Below are 20,960 nucleotides of genomic sequence, written 5' to 3' on the forward strand. Positions count from 1 at the left end.
GCGGAATTGTTTCTGGAATAGTTGTTGTTGCTGGTGGGTAGAATGTTAAGCGAATTATCTTCCATGTTCAATCAGACTCATAACTTTAGGCCGACATGTGATTAAAAAAAAAAAAATACACTTGACGCGAACATGCGATTACAAGTTTAGAATGCACGACGATTACTACTAGACCACGGGCTCACCCAGTCCGAGAACAACTCGGAAGTAGACAACACTTCGTCCTAACACTTCCGCATCTTACAGTGTTGCCAGATTGTGCAGATAGCCGGACTTAGAGTTGTCAGGGGCGGTCAGTTTTATTGGCCACCTTAAGTGAACGACTCGGACTTAGTCTCTGTGGTGGCCGGCCGGCGGCAAGTTTTATGTCTAAGACTGTACATTTTACTTGAACAGTTGGAGACTAAGTAGAAGACATGAAGCTTAATATTTTTATGTTTTTTAATTAATCCAGTGTTGAAACTTTTTGGACTGATGGTGTACTGGGTGGGGCAAATTTTGATTGCTCAAAGTAACAGCATATATGATGGAGGCCTGTGCAGAATTAGTAGGAGCATTGTTGTGGAACAAAACATCTTCGTATACAGCTTCCCATGATGCTTCATTTTGACGGCTGCCCATAACCTCTTCAGCAGATTTTATTTCTATGCTCCTGTGTCGTTTGCCCCTTATGAGCATAATCTGTTATTTCTGCACCAAGACGCTTCCCCCCCCCCCCCTCTCCCCCCCCCCCTCCCAAAAAGACAGAAGAAGGGAGAGAGAAACACTGATAATGGTTGGATCTTCGTCTGCTTCAATGGTGGTGAATCTACCTGCTTGCATTACTTACTTTGCACCTTTCCTCTCAGGAGCGTAATAATACACACAGCACTCATCCTTGGCTATTAAGTGGTTAAAGATATTGTCTGGATTGACCTGACAGCTGCAACATTTCTGCTGCTGCCTCGGTTTGGAGAGCTTTCTGAATGTGTGTGAGTAACCAAAGAAACCAACGGATAGTAATTTTTGTTATTGCCTCTGTGGTGATATGCCAGTTTTCGAGCAACACGGCCTCTACTTCTCTTGTGAATACAAGTTCTTCACATGGAAATAGTCTGCCACTTTGTTCTTAATCATTCAGAATTGTTTGACCACACTGCTTGCACCACCTAATCAGTGTCATATAATGGTACATTTGTTGCACCACCAACTCCCTTTCAAATGCAGAAAACAATCTACCCCGCAATACTCCACTTTTCCAAAAGCTTTGCCTTTTTTTCCCCTCTAGCAGGGTGCTTTGGTATTGTGGCATGAGGTTTGCTGTGTGTTCCAGGACTGCAGTCGCGTACTGCAAACAGACAAAAAATTAATTTTGTAATGTTATGTTTTCAAGGTGATTAATTAAAATTTTATGGCCACCTACCGTACATTATTTTTACATGTTGCTGATGAAACCCATGTAGTAGTGGCCTTTTTCTGCTCTTTTATTGGTGGAAGTAAATTTAAAATTCTAAATGCAAATCGCCCATAATCATAGGTGGCTACCATCTTTTAACAGCATGGCTATCATTTATCCTTTTAAAGTATTATTAATATAATGAGTCATATTTATCAGAGATCTTTCATGAATTGAACTGTAAATATTTGAAAAGTTTCCTTTACATTTTTGATGGGATGTTATTTTGTCTCTTTTTAAAGGAATGTTAGTTCTGCAGGAGAGTATGCGAGGAAAAAACTGAGAGAATGTGATGGTTTAGTTGACTCCTTGTTGTATGTTGTGAGGTCGGCGATTGAAAAATCAAACATTGGTAACAAAAGTGTTGAAAACTGTGTATGTGTGTTGAGAAACTTATCGTATAGATGCCAAGAAGTGGAAGATCCTCATTATGATAAGCATCCTGTTCCAACGCAAAGCAGAGTTGGTGCACAGCAGAAAGGTAATGTCCTCTTAGGTGTATTTTCTCCTTTCACTAACTATGGAAAAAAGTTTTAAATTTTAACTTTGTTTTTTAATATGTGTTGAATTCTGACGACTGCCAATTGGTGTTACCGTGCACGTTGATGACAGTAATTTCTGCAGAGTGTAATTACTGTATGCTATGTTGTATTCTTATCAGCTCAATTAGCATCCAGCTAGTCTTCTTAATTTGATTAATAATTTGCTATGCTGCTTTTGTATTCTCGAATTTTAATTCTGTGTGTGGCATTACATCATTTAAAGGTATAATATTTAATAGAGCAAGTCAGAGGTAAGCTTTGTAAGCCCCCATTTTTATAATTAACTCTTTTGCTAGAAAACAAGTTATGAAGTATGATAATAACCAGGAAATTCAGGTATTGTAAGCTAACCAGCTTTTGGCACTGCAGTGTTTTGTTTGTTGATGGAGCCACACAGGACACACCAGCATGTTACATTGATGATAATTTCCTCTTTGTATGTTTGGTGATAAGTGGGGATGCAGAATGATAAGAATTTGCCTCAGAGAAATGAGATTTGCATTAAATTAAATCTTGCCTTTTTCTCTGAATTATCTTCATATCATTTCATACAAATGTACTTCATAACTATTTCTCCTGCAATTTGTGGTCTTTTTGTCACATTTGTTTACTGTATAGCATTGAATACATACCTGAAATACCCACTTCTCACATCTGACGTGACATTAGTATTTATTGACTGCTAGTGGAATGTCAGTAAGAACAGTTGTAATAATAGTCACCGTTTTTATGGATAAATGCAACAACTTTTGTAGAAACTATATACTGATATGTGAGTAGCAGAAAGTAAAATAATGAGTTACTTTCACTTCACTCCATAACTTCCTGAGAGACCTTTTAATCATTGCCTAAGCAAGCCCTTTCTAAAATGACAATTCCCTGGGGTCCACAAATAATAAATGCTACTTTTTTTTAGGAAAGTTGTCCTGCCACACACAAAACAAGTGCAGTGTTAAGATAAATCTACTAAATAACCAAAATGAATAATGCACTGGAAGTAGTTTCACATTATGAGTACTGTAACATATTAAGAAAAGTTGTAAAAAAGAAATCCTGAAATATGTTGTACTTCGACAGTAAAATAAAACTGATACGGAATATTAGGAAGAGGATGTAGGAGGGGGGAACAGGAGAATCAGCCATAGAAGATGAATTATTTCTTGTAAAGAGAATCAAACCGTTATAAAAGACTCTTCATGTGCAGAAGAGACTTTTAAAAATTACTTTTAAAAACTAGGAGGAACTTTGGTGTAAGTTGTTTGGAAGAGAGAGCAAAACTGTTCTCAGAAGAAGTGATACAGATTGTCTAGTTTCCTTTTTTGAAATTCTGTCCTTAGCACAGACAAGTCCCCTTGGGTTAGAGCTGGCTTGATAGCCTGAACCTGGGAGTTGAGCAAGTAAATGTCATTGACTTAGAAATACATAAGAAATATGATGAAGATTACATAATACTAGCTAAACAAGACTGGAGTCTTTGTTGCAATCTAGATGCTTTAAAAATGATAGATTACTGGGAAAGAAGATGGAGTACACATTCCAGTAAATAAGAAACCTATGTCAACTATAGTATAAATTGAGTTCAAACACAGGATATGTTCAACAAAACTTGTGTTCAGCAAGATAAAAGTTTTAGCTACATTATTCTGCCAGCTGTCAGGCTCTTCAAAGTGACAGAAAATATACTTCCTGGTAAATGTATTCCCCACTCTTCCCAAAACAGATTGAGAGTTTAATCATGCACCAGTTGAATGGAAAAATTACAGTTTTCTTAAGTGCCAGGCAATGGAAACTTAAGTGTTAACATTCCTGATCCATAAATATCAGTTCAAGAAGGATAAGGTTAAGTGATTTTGGCAATCTGCATTAAATTTCAAGTGGGGTTAGAGTCCAGTAATGGCAGAATGTGCAGCTCAGTGGTTGTATGAATAAGTTTCGAACTAGAAATCCGAAGGTTTGAGGTTTGATCCTCAGGTGACCCTAGAACATTTCTCTGTCATTTACTGCTTCTTTCACTTCTGAAAGTGATTTATATCATGAAAAAACCCTATTTAGCACCACCATGGTGTGGAGTCCATATTGTATTGAAGGTCCCCCTGTAACTTACTGGTCAACGCAAAGATTGAGGGAGGTCAAGAGCAACCATCTTTGTAGGACCATGCTAAGTAAATCTCTGTGCTGTTCAAGCAAATCTTTGGGTTGAGGGCAGCTTCGTTTTAGTGACAGAAACGATCTCCTGTTCTGCGTAAACTGCCTTTCCCATAACTTCAAATCTCCACTCTCTTGCAACAACTTTAATTGAGGACATTAAAAGGAATTATTCTTGAATCTTTGCAAGAATGCTTCACAGAAATGTTGGTGTATATGAGGATGAGGTGAAGTTGTAATTTTCCCCAGTCATGTGTTGCTGTGACATTTGCTGCAGCACCACTATCATTTTAGTGATGTATGGAGTAGCCTGCTATGTGTGGAAATAATGTAATGAGTCATTGTAGCTGTTACATGTCAGACCCTTACTTAATTATATATTTTTATGAACTATGCAGTTTTATATGAGTTTCAGTAAAATTACACCAGTTGTCATGTTAGAACAGACGTTTCGTGTAGAATATGGTGAAATATGTTATCTAATTTGAGATGTTATGCAGGCCTTACAGTTTATTTGTCTATATCATGTATTTCATTGACATAGCATGTAGACCAAAACCTAGAGAGTTTATATTTTGCCCATATCCTGTAGCCGATTTGAATGTTGTGCCCGTTCATCGTTTATTACTTCTGTTGTTGACAAACTTTGATTTTTTTTTAAATTGTTGTTTTAGAGCATGTCGTTGCACGTGTGTTTTAAAATATGCCATTGCACATTGTAGTTCAGTTCTCAGTGGCCTATTTAATATTAAGCAGTATTCTGTTTTTTGCATGATGCAGCATTTACTTTTGTCGCTAATGTGTGGAATTCATATCTTTTAAGGTAATAGATTTTTTTTTTTAACTTTATTTGTGGGCTTTTGTTTTGCGCCTGTAACACACATGCTTTAAGGTGATCTAATGGCTCAGCATATCTACATATAAAAATACTTGGTCTGTTTCCATTTTTGCAGACACTACATTGTATGTACTAAGTGTGTGTGAATTTACTGTTCTCTCATTTAGTTATGAAAGGGAGACATAATTTTTCCATAGATATGCAGTTAATCGTAGAATGTATAGGACTGGCTGTACATTTCTTAATACTGGTGATTTTGTTCTGAATAGGGCCATTCACATTTCGCACTCAAGCCTGAAAGTGGATAAATAGAGAGTAAAATTCATTTTTAGTTTAATCTTTGGTGGTATATAAAAAGCCTTCAAATTTTATTTTAGGGTGTGGGATTTACTTTTAACTAATATTTTAATGTGATACTGAATGAGAAGTATGTGGGGTAGCAATAATAAATTGGAGTAGTGAAAGGAGGTATAGCATAAATCATGAGTAACAAATTTGCCATAACATTAACCTCCTAATATTTCCATGTAGTACATGAGATTATGAATGCGTTAGAACTTTCACATTTGTCTGAACCACATGCAGTAAAGCAATTCAGAGTAGCTTCAGTATATTGTTAATTTCATTTAATGCAGATGTTGTGTGTATTTATGGTATAGGATTTCAATTGACCTGTCTTTTTTCCTTTTATATATTGTTGTTGAGGTTTTTGGTTTCTTCTTTATATATAACTTTAAAATTCTGTCTTGTAGAGATAACTATCCCATATTATTTGTAAAACAAATTATTACATTATCTTCTCCTGTCAGTTATATATTTTCTTATTCCACTTTTTTTGTAGCATACAGCCTCTGTCAAGGTAAGCAACTGTACAAGTAATAATTACACAAACTGCTTTTGAGTTCTGTAAACCTCTTACATGTGCAGCTAACAATAATTTTGTCAGTGCGCATGCTCATTAGCCTGTTTCCTCAAAGCTCAGAATTATTAGGTACTCTTCTCCCACAGAAATTTATGCACTGATAATTTACAATAGTGTTTATGCACTCTCTGTTACTACATTTTATTGACTGATGTTGCATTCATGGGGCTACAGTGTTTGTCAGCTTTATTTACTATGTGAAATTAGCCAGGTCAATCAATTTGCCAAATAACATTTGTTCTGGTTTGTGTGCTACATTGACAATAACGTGTTGTTAGGTTTTAAAAGCCTATATCATCTTTTTATCTACTTTTTGCTGATCTCCTACTTCCCTGTGTGTGTGTGTGTGTGTGTGTGTGTGTGTGTGTGTGTGTGTGTGTGTGTTTATGTTTATGATCAGTTCACATGTAGGCTGGATCAAGTTAAATTCACAAGTGTGTTATGTGGAGAAAACTGGAACCACATACCACTTTCTTTTAGCTAATGGCCTGTTTTGAAATTGTTTATATTTTCAGTTTAATAAGTGCTTTTGAATCTCAAAGAACTTGTAATGCATAAGGGAGAAACTGAGAATTATTATTGCCTCCTAATTCACTTCCCTTTTAATAACCACTCAGATTTACACTGCATAAACAATCTCAGTGGGTTTTTTGTAAAGTAATTTCAGTATGCCTTTGAACAACAGTATGTACAGTATGAGTCAAAAAGGACTTTACAGCTGTGGAATGACCTAGAAATTTATTGAAATAACTTACAGAATTGATAGATGTGTCATTTTATAGCAAGCAACATTAAGTTTGATTCACAAAGTGCACCTGTACTCCCTCCCGCCACAGGGACTGCCAGCGTAGTGCACATTTAAAACGCCTGGTTTCACTGGTGCAGAGCACAACGAAACATTCCTGAACGCAATAATTTTCAGCAGTGAGTCAGAATTTCACAAGTGGCTTGGTGAACACCCACAACTGTAGAGTACAGGCCAGTGAAAATCCATGCGTAACCCTGGAACACATTTGTGACAGACCCGAAGTTAATGAGTTTTGTGCCCATAAGAAATTGAAAGTGTATGGCCCTTTCTTCCTCATGGAAAAAACTGTCACTGGTATTGTGTACCTGGATATGTGTGAAAACTTATTAATTCCACAGATCAATGAAGATGACTGAAACAGTCTGGTTTACTACCAGCAAGACAGTGTACCACCTAATTTCCTCACGGAAGTTCAAGGTTTCCTAGATAATCGCTTCCCAGGTCAGTGAATTGGCCGCAAAGGGCCAAACGTGTGCCCACCTCACTCCCCAGACTTGACATCACTGGATTTCTTTCTCTGGGCTTTAATTAAAGACCATGTGTATGTTCTTCCCCTACCAATTTAGCCAACCCGAAAAATCGAATCTACGCTACTGCTGCACAAGGTACAAGTGTGGGAAGAAATTAATTGCCAGTGGGATGTCTGCCACATTACAGATGGTAGTCACATCAAACCAAAATGACACTTGACACTTTTATGTGATACGTGAGGTTGTTTGCTACAAAAAGACGTGTCTACTGATTCTTTAAGTTATATCAATAAATGTCTATATCATTCCAAAGTTGTAAAGTTCTGTTTGACTTACTCTGTATTATTCTTCTGCAGTAAAAAACCACAGACCCCAGTCCTTTGGGCATGTGTGTGTGATATTTCTGCTGTGCACAAGTGGTTGAGTTTTTGATGAGTGGAGTTTGGAGTTTAAGACAAATATTTCACAGAATTGAGAACTTAGCACTTCTTAAAAAGTTGTGCAGCAAAGTTTTGAATTTCACCATTAACATTGTTTTCATGCTCTATTATTAACCGTTCCTTCAGTTCAAATTTAAAGGAATGAAACGAAGTCTCATCCCCTGTCACTGTTTGTTAAGACAGGCCATTTTTAAGTGGCCTGTCAAGTTGGTGAATACTGTGTTGCTTGTCTTAATCACATTGGTCAACATTCACAGCACCCAGCATTCAAACACTTTCCAGAAACCCAGATTTTCGGTAATGGTAAACACACTTCTTTTAATGATGGAAAGCTTGTGAGACACTTGATTATAATATGGTGAACAGCACAAATGATGTTATCAGTGTGTCATTGCAGTGGGTGATCAGGCATACCTCATTTGATTAGCCAGCAGTTTTCCTCCTCTGATTTCAGTACAGTAACAAATTCATACACAATAGCAGCACTATCTGTTTGTAGAATGATTTGATATTTCCAGTGAGAGTAGGAATAGGTCAGAACATCAGTGTGAACATAAAATCTGCAACACTGTTAACAATATATAAAATAAGAATGGGAGTCCCTGCTCTTTCTGACAACGTTGTACAGTGTATAATAGCACAAATGGTAAAAGCCAAATGTTACTTATTGGGAAAAGCATCTCATTTTTAATTTGGCTGCATATTAGTTCTCAGTTTCATTTTCTATATTTTTGATGAAATCTAAAAAAGCTTTATTTTTTTGTCACTTCACATTATCTTTTCATACGTAAATAATTCTTTCACATTTGTATGTAGCTCCCCTCTCGATCCAGTTTTTACTCACTTTGCTCAGAAAACTGGAGTGTTCTTTTTGTATGTTATTTATATACTGTAGTCATAAAAGTGCTTGTCTTCGAACTCTGAGGTATCACTTAAACAATGTAAACATGGGATACTCAACTAATGAGAGGTCTGTTCACTGTAACGCAGATGTGTGAGCATTATCTCAACACAGACAGGTTCCTAAAGATTGGAGAGGGAATGTAATGTCTGAAATATGTGTGTAACTGAAAAATAGCTAGGACAGTAATAACACATATTTTAATGATGTGTGTGCTGTGATTGTAGGTAACTGACCAACAAGACACAGTTGAAGTTGTACAAGGCTGTTGTCATCACCTTTCCTGCTGACACAGAGATTCTCACCTTTTCACACATTCTTTATTGTTCTGTTAGAACCACATTTTCACCTTCTTTGACTCTGGAAAATGATTCTGCACCCAAGTTTTTTGAAAGTTCCCTACACAATGCAGTAATGCTATCCCTTTTGCGTTATACATGGTCTAGTCACGTTAATGTAACTACCGCCTATGTTCAATGTCATCATGCAGCTGGCAGTTGGTAGCACTAGCAGCAGAGGGTATATAAAACGTGTTTCGGGCTCCAGGAAACAGTGCTGTTGTTGTCGTAATGTGAAAATGTAGCAGTTTATCTGACAGTCAAAACAACATGATCAAGAGCTTTGGCAGCAAGGGTGGAAGCATTTCTGAAATGGTCAAGTTTGTAAACTGTTCATGTGCCACTGTGGTTAAAGTATATCATACATAACAAAATGGTGCTATCCAAAAGTGCTGCCAAGACATCTGTGGATCTGTGGTGCACCACAGGCCATAGAAAACAGGGGTGAACAATGGCTGCATAGATATTTACAGGTGAATAGATGTGCACTGTTGAGCAGCTGACCACCCAGAGAAACCAAGGGTTTATCAACAGTATCTCCTCAATGGCCATTCAGTGAACATTGCTGTGTATGTGTCTTCACAGCAGGCATCTGGTTCATGCATCCATGGTGGCTGCTGGTCAGCGATGATGAAGGCTGGAATTCACATGGGAATATCACAACTGGACATTCACTGAGTCGTTATAGGTGGCCTGTTCAGATGAATCACATTTTATGCTCCATCAGATAGATGGCAAACACTCTGCAACGATTGACATAGGGGCCCATGCTGGAGGAGGTATCGTTGCGGTCTGGGGAATGTTTTTACGGTATTCCCTGGGTGAGCTCATCATTCTGGAAGGCATAGTGGATCAACACAAGTATGTGTCAATCCTTGGGGACCATGTCCAGCCCTATATGAAGTTGGTTTTTTCTTCGGCATAATGGCATCTACCAGCAGGGCAATGCGACATGCACACAGCTCTCAGTGTAAATGCATGGATTGAAGAGCACCAGAATGAGTTTAATGTACTCCCCTTTCTGCCAGACTCCCCAGATTTAGACCCAGTTGAGAATCTGTGAGACCACCCTGATCAGGCTGTTTGCGCCGTGGATCCTCAACTGAGAAACTTAGTGTGGCTGGAGTTGACATATCTCCACATCTCTGTTGCTACCTTCCAGAACCTTATTGACTCTCTTACAGCATGTCTGTGATCCACACTGCAATAGGCGGTTCTTCAGACTTTTGACAGGTGCTCACATTAATGTTGCTGGACTGTGTAGAAATTAAGAAATTTGAACACTCACTTCCTTCTTTCTCTCTCCTTCTTTGACTTCAGTAAATGTGATTTCTTTTAGTATTTATTGTGATAATATATGTAACTTGTGTTCCTTAATAAATCACACATGATTATGTAGAAATGTATCTTAGTGTCGTGTGTTGCATCTGCTTAGTTCATAAAGTATTCTGCCTATATTTAACTGACTGCAGTGCAAGATATTGGCTTTGACATCCTATTTAATAGTTTTCTAGCAAGAGCAGTTTATGTAAACAAACATTTTATATTGTCATACACCCATGTTCATTCACTGTGTATGTAAATGAGACTGTCTTCATTTATTATTGTATGTCAGATAGAAGCTGAAAAAATTACACTTTTTCTTGCAGTGTAAAACATCAAAATGTTAAAGGGGGCTCAAAGACAAGTTGGTTGTTGAACTCAAATTTCCACAGATTTATAGTCAAGTTACATAATGCCTAGGAACATGAGTGTTGGGCCCGAAGATTATGAAGACATGGTTCTGCTAATAGATAATGGAAAATTACGTACACTTTACCATTTTGTGTGCGTGCGCACGTGGGGTTCTCCCCCCCCCCCCCCCCCCCCCCCCCCCACCTTCCCACTGAGAGTTTGTGTGTACACATTCACCTACACAGGCTGGTTGCTCTTTTCGTTTGGCAATTACTTCTTTTATATCTTTGCTTCAATTTTTCGTCTTCTGCATGTAAGGAAAAGTTACTTTCTTTTATGTGCATAATAAGGGGTGTGGTATTTTACACCAATAATAGGTGTTCTGATGTGCATGCCTGCTGTTGAAACTGTCATGTAATTTTCCATTTTGTTTTAGCAGCTTTATAATTAACTGTTTTTTCTACAGCATTGAATTACCTTTCATTGATATTCCCATAAGATCTGTGAAATTTATTTGGATTTGTGGGGTTCAATTTGATGAACAAATGTTCTCATTTGCAATTAAATAGAATGCTTCATTACTGAAAGTTCATCTCTCCCAGTTCTCTCCTCCCCTCACCCCTTTCCCCTCAAACAGGTGTGATATATCTCTCCCTCCCTCTCCTTTCACAATATTGATCAAAGATATGCAGAAACACAAGGAACATCTCTAAGTTTTTTTCTCATATGTTAGAATACATGTAGCGTCAGAGAAATTATTGTTTATTACATTAAATTGTTAATTGCACATGCTCGTGCTTTTCATTGGTTTTTAGTGTTTGCTTTATATTTCAGTGCAGCTTTGCAACATCTCGTGTGTGGGTATGAATGGTTTCTGAAAATTGAGGTACAAATCTTTGATTTTCTGGAAGTGCGCACCGTGAAAAAAATTAATAAATGAAATGATTCATTGAAACTGAAGTTTTGTCTTTAAGATTGCAATATGCAGTATGTTATTGTGCTATCTGTGATTTTCATAGTTACAGACATTTGCTTCAAGAAGTGTAATGCTGTTACTTTTTTGTCAGAGCTGTGTCATTTGAATTTTTATTCCATTATACCACTTTATAGTATTAACTTCTGTCTTGTCATTTGTGAAGTACTGTTAACACATTGTCTTGTACAGATTAGGCTTGCGTGTATGTGTGCGTGTAGTTGGAGCCATTCGGTTACCATATGTTTGCATGAACAATTATTGTTATTTGTAACTGCAGCTGTGTAATTAGAGATAAATGCATGTGTGAAATTTAATTTGGTTGTTCCCTGTGCCTCATTTTGCTTTTGTATTTTAACCCTTTCAATGTTGTGTAGCTCATTGGTCCATGGAATACACTCTCTCTCTCTCTCTCTCTCTCTCTCTCTCTCTCTCTCTCTCTGTGTGTGTGTGTGTGTGTGTGTGTGTGTGTGTGTGTGTGTGTGTGCACGCACACGCGTCCGTGCCCGTGTCCGTCCATATACATTTCAATGCCTCGTGAGCTTGGAGATAATTCTTTAAGTTGAGAGGACTACTCAAGAAAGTTGATGGTGGGTGCATATTCTATGTAATTGTAGATCATAAGGAAGGACAGTACAGAATAGGATTCAAATTAATTTATTGCACCTTTTCTAGATGTGCATTAAAAAGTTACTTCCTCTTCCTGTTGCAAGATTTCTTTTGAAGTAAAAGTTAATAATTGATTACAGCAGGGAAAAATGTAGTGAAACTTTAAACTAATAGGAATATGTCTGTATCTTGTAATCAACATAGATGGCATTTAGTCACTTGCTAAAAGTGTATCCATATTACCTCTGAAAGAATATAATCTCTCATCTTCAAATAATTGGTGCTCTATTTCCTGTCAGAGAAGCATAGACGTAAATCCTGATATGTCTATTCTGATTTGACTTGCATATAGTTTTCCGGAGCCCATAATGTCTGTGGTGAACTCGTCCCAGAACATGACATGTCACACCTCATCCGTCCCAATCAGAACTATTACTCTTCCTGTCGACAGTATTATAGCCATCAGTTTTTAGCAAAGAGAAATGAAAGTTTCATTCCTTTCAGACCCAAAGGAAACATCTCAGTTATTGGTAGCTTGCCACATATTTACCACAACCACACTTGCTTAAGCAAGATGTAGGTGAATCTTAGTGAAAAAAAGTGCCTGTAACATGCATTTATCGTGTTTTGTGGGGACACACACTTTTCACATAAGAAGTTGTCAGTTTTGCATTGAAACTATGGGGCTTCCTTAATGATTTTTAGTAGTAGCCACAAATAGAATTGGATTCATTGCTGTCAGTAGTTTTGAAACTCATGTATATTATTTCCTGTTCTTATAGGTGACAATTTGGGCTGCTTTGGTGCAAGCAAAAAGAAAAAAGACGCACAGCCCATTCAACAGAAGGAAACAGCTGCAAGCAGCCGAAGCACAAATCAACGACTAGAACCTGTCAAAGGAATGGAACTTCTTTGGCAGCCTGAAGTAAGGAAGAAAACTTGTACTTCTTTACATTGTTATGTTGTTGTTTCTTGATCCTGATCATAATTTTCTTTTACTTAGGTTGTTCAGTCTTACCTCTCTCTCTTGCAAAGCTGCTCGAATCCAGAAACGTTGGAGGCAGCTGCAGGTGCACTGCAAAACCTTGCTGCGTGTTATTGGCAACCAAGTATTGAAATAAGAGCAGCAGTGAGGAAAGAAAAGGGTCTTCCAATTCTGGTTGAGCTTCTGCGAATGGAAGTTGACCGGGTTGTCTGTGCTGTAGCAACAGCTCTGAGAAATTTGGCCATTGACCAGCGGAACAAGGAACTGATAGGTATTATTAGGAACCACAGGATTGTCTCAAAAGTTTCTGTACAGAACTACCTGCTTTTAATTTTAATGTTTATCTGTTTCAGGGAAGTATGCTATGCGAGATCTTGTACAGAAATTACCGTCCGGAAATCCACAGCATGATCAGGGAACATCAGACGATACCATTGCCGCTGTACTTGCAACATTGAATGAAGTAATAAAGAAGAATGCAGAATTCTCTAGGTTTGTGAGCTTGCCTATACTGTGATTGTTCCTAAAATTTGATTTTTAGAAGAAGTGTTGTTCAAACTAGGTTTACTCTAGGAATAACATAATCTATTAAGATTTAACAGATATAATATTTATACTTTTTCCTTTCTTTTTGAACAATAGTTGTATCAAGATTTCAGTGTTTCTAAATTTTGAATATCATCTGTTGGCCCCCCCCCCCTTTCCCCCCGTGATGTGGGGTATATAAATTTGTTATATCAAGATCCATCAATTAGGGTGTCTCAACACACAAAAAAGGCTCAATCTGTTTCAGCAGAATCCATTGGTTCACACAACATGCTGAAAAGTTGCAGCAAGCTTGCATTTGTTTTTACCATTATTTACAAAAGGACAATAGCACCATTAGGAAATATGTAGAGGGTGTAATGTAAACATCATATCGTATGACTTGGGAAACATGATGATGATGATGATGATGATGATGATGATGATGATGATGATGCATTTGCAGATTTCTTTACCTTCTGATGACACATTTTTATTTCTGAAACAGCAAAAATACTTGTTATATTGGAAACATTAATCCATCTGTGATTTTGGAAAGATTGACACGTGGGTAGATTGATCCTTAAGTATCTATGAATGGACAATTTGGCAGTGTTCATTGTTCATCTAACAGCTGCCATACTTTTGGATGTAATACATGTTGAGAAATCGCTTTTGAGAAATGATAGCCAGTAGACTGGGAAAGATACTGCTGGGTCAATGACTGTGTACCAGCTGTAGAAGTAAATCATCCATGTGAGTGTCTGATTTTGCAATACATACGAAGTAGATTGCCCAACAGCTAATATTTGATCAAAAGTTTACTCTCGGGTGGTCTGTGTAGTGCTTCATAATCAGTTTAAAACCAAAGTTAATGACATCTTGTTGTCAGCTGTTGGGGTTGAAATGTGAATACGTTATTTTCTTTTTATATGTCAGAATAAATGCTGTGGGTCAGTGTAATAAGAATTGCAGATACTTCCTCCACAAAAAAAGGAAAAAAAAAAGTAAGGCTACCCGCATTACTAAAGAACTATTTGTCTTGGTATGTGACGGTTTTTTCATATTAAACAATGTACTTATACTTAGGGACAGGAAAAAGCCTTCTTATTTTATGGCCAAATTCAGTGTTATATTTTGCCAAATTTGGTGTCATTTTTTCCTAACTTGATGTTATTTTATAACCAATTTTTTTCCAAATTATTGTTTGCCAAATCTGGTGTTATTTTTCTTGCCAGATTCAATCTCATGTTTTGCACAATTTTGTCTTGGATTTTTTGCTAAATTCAGTGCTTGGTTTTTTTTTTTTTTTTTTTGCAAATTATGTCTCATTTTTGCCATGTTAAGTGCTTTTTAACCAAATTCATTTTTATTGTTTTGCCAAATGTAATGTTTTTTGTGAAATTCAATGATGTTTTAAAATTTGCTGATTTTTAAATCAAATTCTAGATTTTCTTGGCAGATTTGGTGTTTGTGTATTTTTTTCCCACAAATTCCATGTTATATTTGGTAATTTTGGTGCTATTTTTGTCATGATATGAAAGTTCGTTGCACAGGAAATGAACTGACAGGTTAAGATTATACTCAAACCTTGGCTTTGAGGAGACTTGAAGTCAAAATGCAAATTTAACGTTCAATAACTATCAGTTATGAATAATAGTGAATTACTGGCCTCATATTTTTAACGTTTGTATACAGCAAAATTACAAATTTTTTGATACTGCATAAAAATAACCAATTTTGCATTATTTTGCTCAAAATTGCTAATTTTTCACAAAAATTTTCTGTCCCTACTCATGCTGTAGCAATTTCCATCAAAATTGTCAACTCACAACCAGTGTATGAGTAGTTTACTACAGTAGTTTTCTTAAGCTCCACTGAAAGATACCTTCTGTAAGGTCTGCCACAAAAGAAATGTGACTGCAAATTTGGATATTGGTCAGATTTGTTTGATACCTGTTGTCACCTTCAAAAAAGTACCTATTGAACTCCATGCCTACAATTGTTCCTTACCTTGCTGAGAACAGATATGTGTATCGTCTTCTGTACATTAGTTACTCCCATTTTTGTCTTTCGGTGCTGTGCAAGAGCACATCTATAGTATACTGCTTGATACCAGTCACAAAGTTGATTGAACTTGTCACAGTGTAGCAGCACAACTGAACATAAAAAAATAGCCATGCTCTAATACCCTATGACAAATAATGCATTAGAACCGAAAAGAACCTCTTTTTGACAAGGTGGTAGAGTATAATTATCTGCCAGTAGTTAGAAGTTCTTCAAAGACATGCAAGTGTGATTCTTTTGCTTATGCTTGCCAGTACCTACTGCCTAATGCCATTCACTGTCAAGACTTAATCTTCATGATTATCATGTAGGTAGGTACGAAAAGATCCCATGGTAGGAAACAAATTTTGGACTGACAAAACTAACAAAAATAATTGTGTAGTTTCAGTGGGAACCTAATTCATTTCACGCCAGTAGATTTTGGAAACTGATAGGGAGCTGAAGGAATACCTAAAATACTTCAAAAAGGACTGATGTCATCAGATTACACATTAGCCCTATTGTAATTAATTTACAGTTTCCCAAAAATCCTTTGTGGTAACTGTTAGGATGCAGCCATTCTTATCCTTTTAAAGCTACGTTCATGAAGCTTATTGTGTGGTGTATGATTATACAGGTCATTGCTGGAAGCTGGTGGTGTGGAACGCTTGATGAATATAACAAGACAACGTCAGAAGTATACACCGAGGGTCCTGAAGTTTGCTGGTCAAGTTCTTTTCACTATGTGGCAACATCAAGAACTTAGAGAGGTTTACAAGAAACATGGTTGGAAAGAGCAGGATTTTGTTACCAAAACAATAGCTGCTCGAAATGCTGGACCTAATTCTCCAAATAATGCTAACAGCACACTGAATCGACCAATGGCTAGCCAGGGAGGAACACGGTATGAAGACAGGACGATGCAGCGCCCAACAAATGTAAACAGTACATCTCGCAGTCCTGGCCCGCCCATGTACCAGCAGGTGTGTTTCTAGCTTAACTGCATGCTTAAAGAAAGAAAGGGGCTTCTGTTCTCTCTCTCTCTCTCTCTCTCTCTTTCATGTTTAGAGGAAAAGATAATTTTTTCAAATTAGTTAATTTCTTGGTTCATTATTTGAACAACTATATGCTCAAAGAGTAAGGTTGTGTTACTAATAAGTGGAGAGCATTTGCAAATTAGTCTTCTATGAAAATTATAAGACATACAAAAATTTGTGACTTACCCTAAGTTAGACTGTCAAATGAAGTCCAGTAGTTACATTTTTGTTCAGGCTTGTCAGATTCCATATACTTGACTAGACATATTACTCTTCCTCTATCAAAGAATTGCTTTTCAGTGGGACAACATTTTAATTCAAGTAGATACTTAGTGGGGTACAATCGTATGATAGGTGTAGAACAGTAGGACACTGCCCACTGATTATCCAGTGTGTTGTGTCAACCTAGCTAAAAGTGTGTTGATCAACCTTTGGCACATAAGAGCCGTAAATTATCACGGAATATATCGTAAAAGTCCATGTTGTGTGATCAGAAATAGAAGGCAACATGAGTGGGCAATGCTTATGTATTACAGTATAGTGGTTCATAGACAATGAGCAAATGCTCAGTGACATTTCAATTCACATTTGATGTGGTTGACATCCTTAAATTTGGGGGCCAGAACATAATCTAGCATTTATGAGGAAACTCGTGAAATCAGTGTACTAGATTCCAGGCCTTATGTGGCATGGGAAATTGTGCTGAAAGAAAATACCATGTATGTTTACAAGTGTTGAGCCATAATATTGATGCAGTTTACGACTTTCACGATCCCCTCTGTTGTCACGTGGTGTGTATGTTGAATAGGTGTTGTATGACAAGATGGCGTATCATGACATAATGTAACAGAAAATGTGACTTATTTAACAAGCAACTCATTTCTGTTGATCCATGATCAAACCCTTATCTTTCCATGTCTGCTACAATCATAACTGACACTGTTGGACAAGAATGAAACACTTTTGAGAAATTCTCTTCTGGCTCTAATTACAACACTGGGTGATTAATAATGTGTTTCAAAAGATGTCTCCCTTCTGCAGTGTCGTACTTTACTGTCAGCTGGGTGACAGGCTGCCACATAGTCAACTTTACATATTGGACAAGGCTCTGATATCCATATTTTTTAGCCATATGTAAACATCCAGTGCTTCAGCATATACTGACAGTTTGTCATTCTACCACATTTGATAAATGTGAGTAACAGCTGCATGTAAACCTCAAGTGAGTTGTGCTCTTTCTGTGTACTCATTTCTGTATACAGGTCATCACAACCTTCAGATTTACACAAGGCTACAGTTTCGACGATTCTCTTGCATCAAGCAAAGCACTCTAATTGTTTAGGCACTGCATTAGCATTTGAGAAGATTGGTATTCAAATCGCCTTCAGATCATTCAGATATAGGTTTTTTTTGAGTTCCTTAAACTTTGTTAAGTCAAATAATGGAAATGATCGTGTTCTTAATCACAAATGACCTCACCATCAACAGGATGTTTAGCAGTGTTTTGTCTATCCAGTTACTTTGCACAAAATAAACCAAATGGTCTTGTATTGCTAACACTTGTGACATGAGTTTTGTTCTGTGCCTTGTACCTCCCACGTGGCACAAGCTGACCCAAACACACCACTTTGGGGGTAATATTGCTGTAACTGATTGGTGTACATTGGAGGAAGAGACAAATGTACCTTTATTCATTGCATGTGTACGAATTATTGAAAAGTCAAAGGTCACTTAATCTTAGGATATATTATTAGTACACATCAAATAACAGTATTTTTGTGGTTAATCAGCACATTTTCAGAGCCCTTTCCTTGCAGATTATAATTTGAAAATTAATACTAATGGTGGTGTTTAATGCTCTATTTTTATTTGTAGCATAGGTTTTATTTTCCATGTTGCCGGTTCTCAGAACACACATCTAGTTTGGAAGATGACATTGTTCGAGAATTCTCTAATTATTCTCCAGTGCTGAAAGTTCTTGTTAGTAAAGTACAACATTAGTTTTCTGACTTTCTGCATTGAATTTTGTCTGTATGTGATGGCATGTCCAGTGAAAAATGGACAGGCCGTAATGATCCCATTTGTGGTTTGTAGTTGCCCCTTCCATTTGTGCTGGCACCGAGAGCTCTTTGTGAAAGGCGCTGACTGAATAATTTGCAGAAATGGTCTCTAGCTGTACATTTATAATATAAACTTATTTTGTTTCTCAAATAACCTCCCCCTATGTTTGTTACAAAACAGCAAAGTTCTTCATACAACTTTGTTGCTGCCAGGTCCTCAGCTTATTTAATTTTTCTTTATGGTTGTTATTCTGAACTGGCTATTCTGAATCACATTGTTTACTCTTAACTGTGGCTGTCAGTTACAGCATTTACACTGTTTTCAAATGTATCTGGCATCAAACTCAAATGAGATTAAGTGGCATGTCATCATTAACTCTCCTCTTATGCAAAGTGGCATACAGCAAAAACATATAACAAGTGGAATGTGATACGGCACAAATGATAAGACATAAAATTATATTATGTTTTATTGATTTTGTGCGAGATCATCTGTGTAGAAGGCAGTATGCCACTCTGCTTATGAAGAGAGATAATGACAACATGGCACATAATCCAGTTTGAGTGCATACAACAGACCAAGCACAAAGTGTTCGAAAATAGCATAAATGCTGAAACTGTCAGTCACAATTGTTTCTTTCAAACAGCCAGTGTGGAGCATTGTTCTGGTATACCACATGGATTTTGGATTACTGTAAATTAAAAATTTTCTTACTGCTACCTGTAGGACACAGGCTTCAGTTGTATTTCCTTTTTACTGTGCCAAAACAGCTAATTAATTAGAAGATACTCCTGTAAACTTTGCCGTGACAGTGAACAAATTTTAAATCTGAGAAAATGTCAACTGAATATCACAGTGATTACAGTTATTTCATCTGTGGCATTTTGGCGTAATGTGTCTACATTTGACGCATTATTTGGTTAGTAAAATTTTCATTATATTTTAGTGTGGTGAGAGATAAATGTAAAGAATTTCCCATTGGTTTTTCTGTTACACATAATGGCTATTGTTCACAGTAGTTTTAACACCCATGGATAGTATTGTAAATCCGATTTTTAACTACCTTATCTTCTCAGTGAGATTTTAATTGTATTGATGCCCAGTAACATTGCATTCTGTCGGGATGTTGAGTAGTTGGTCAATCTATGTAGTGGTTATTGCCTTTTGTTCCTTTAGGTTTTTGACCAAAACTTGTATCCAGGTCCTATATACTCATATTGTTCGTATTCCCACGTCAGCAAGTTTTTTTGATCATTGTGTCTCAATTGCTTCACGGAGGCAGTGATATTTCACACATGATTGATTTTAAAGAAATGAGTTTCTGTGAAATTTATGATGTCATCAATAAATGATGAAAATTGAGTTTGCTACCCTCTCATCACAAAAGAGAGTAAGGAAACAGAGAGAAAAAATAATGGCATATAAGAAAGTCCGTTTGTAAAATTTGCAATAATGTCTGTAGGCAAATCTGGGTGAAAGATCTGTCAGAAAATTTTGGCCAAATGTAAACAGAGTGGACAGATCAGAACCTTCCAACCATCTTTCGTATGTAAGTTAGGCGTTAAAACTAAAGGCAGCAGGCATAAAGCAAAAGTATTAAATTTCTTGTTTAAAAATGCATTCATGAGCGAAAATACTGTCCCATCAGTTTTGACCACCATAATCATTCGTAACGGAGAACCATAAAAATGTGCATCATCATTATTGAAAAACATAAAAAGACTAGTCATAGCAAACAAGGCACTAGGTGTGGACGAAACTTTGTCTTCAAAGTGAACTCAGTCTCAAAATCTGACGGAATAGTTATGACGTGGTAAGTTGAATCCAGTGTAAAATCAGCCCCATTCCTGTTTCAGAATCATGGAGAAGATCTTGGACAGTGAAAAGTCCCGCAAGACTAGAAAAGAGCACACGTAATTCCTGGTGGCAAAAGTAGGAAATAATGGATGTCTGGAGTTACAGACAAATGTTGATAATGCATGCCTGTTGTAGGATCAAAGCTCAAACATGACATTTCTGTAAGAAAAGAAGCTTATATCAAAGAATCATCATGGTTTCAGAAGAAATTACCCACCCGAAACACAGCTTGCTTTATTCACCTGTAATACCTTGCAAGTGGTATACACAGGTAGAGACAGACAGATTCAGTCTTTGTAGATACTGCGAAGGCATTTGATAATGTACTAAATCATGCACTAAAAGCCAAGATAT

The 20,960-nt window shown here is 36.9% G+C and overlaps 1 protein-coding gene across 1 annotated transcript in view; it reads left to right on the plus strand.

The window, feature by feature from the left end:
- Positions 1 to 20,960, plus strand: part of LOC124721980 (catenin delta-2) — a 193,089-nt gene that overhangs the window by 144,687 nt on the left and 27,442 nt on the right. The window contains 6 exon segments of the mRNA XM_047247147.1: positions 1,678 to 1,916; positions 5,802 to 5,819; positions 12,878 to 13,020; positions 13,099 to 13,351; positions 13,434 to 13,572; positions 16,289 to 16,634. Of these exon segments, the coding sequence (XP_047103103.1) occupies positions 1,678 to 1,916; positions 5,802 to 5,819; positions 12,878 to 13,020; positions 13,099 to 13,351; positions 13,434 to 13,572; positions 16,289 to 16,634 (1,138 nt within the window).

Source organism: Schistocerca piceifrons, chromosome X (genome assembly GCF_021461385.2).
Source record: "Schistocerca piceifrons isolate TAMUIC-IGC-003096 chromosome X, iqSchPice1.1, whole genome shotgun sequence".
Taxonomy (NCBI): domain Eukaryota; kingdom Metazoa; phylum Arthropoda; class Insecta; order Orthoptera; family Acrididae; genus Schistocerca; species Schistocerca piceifrons.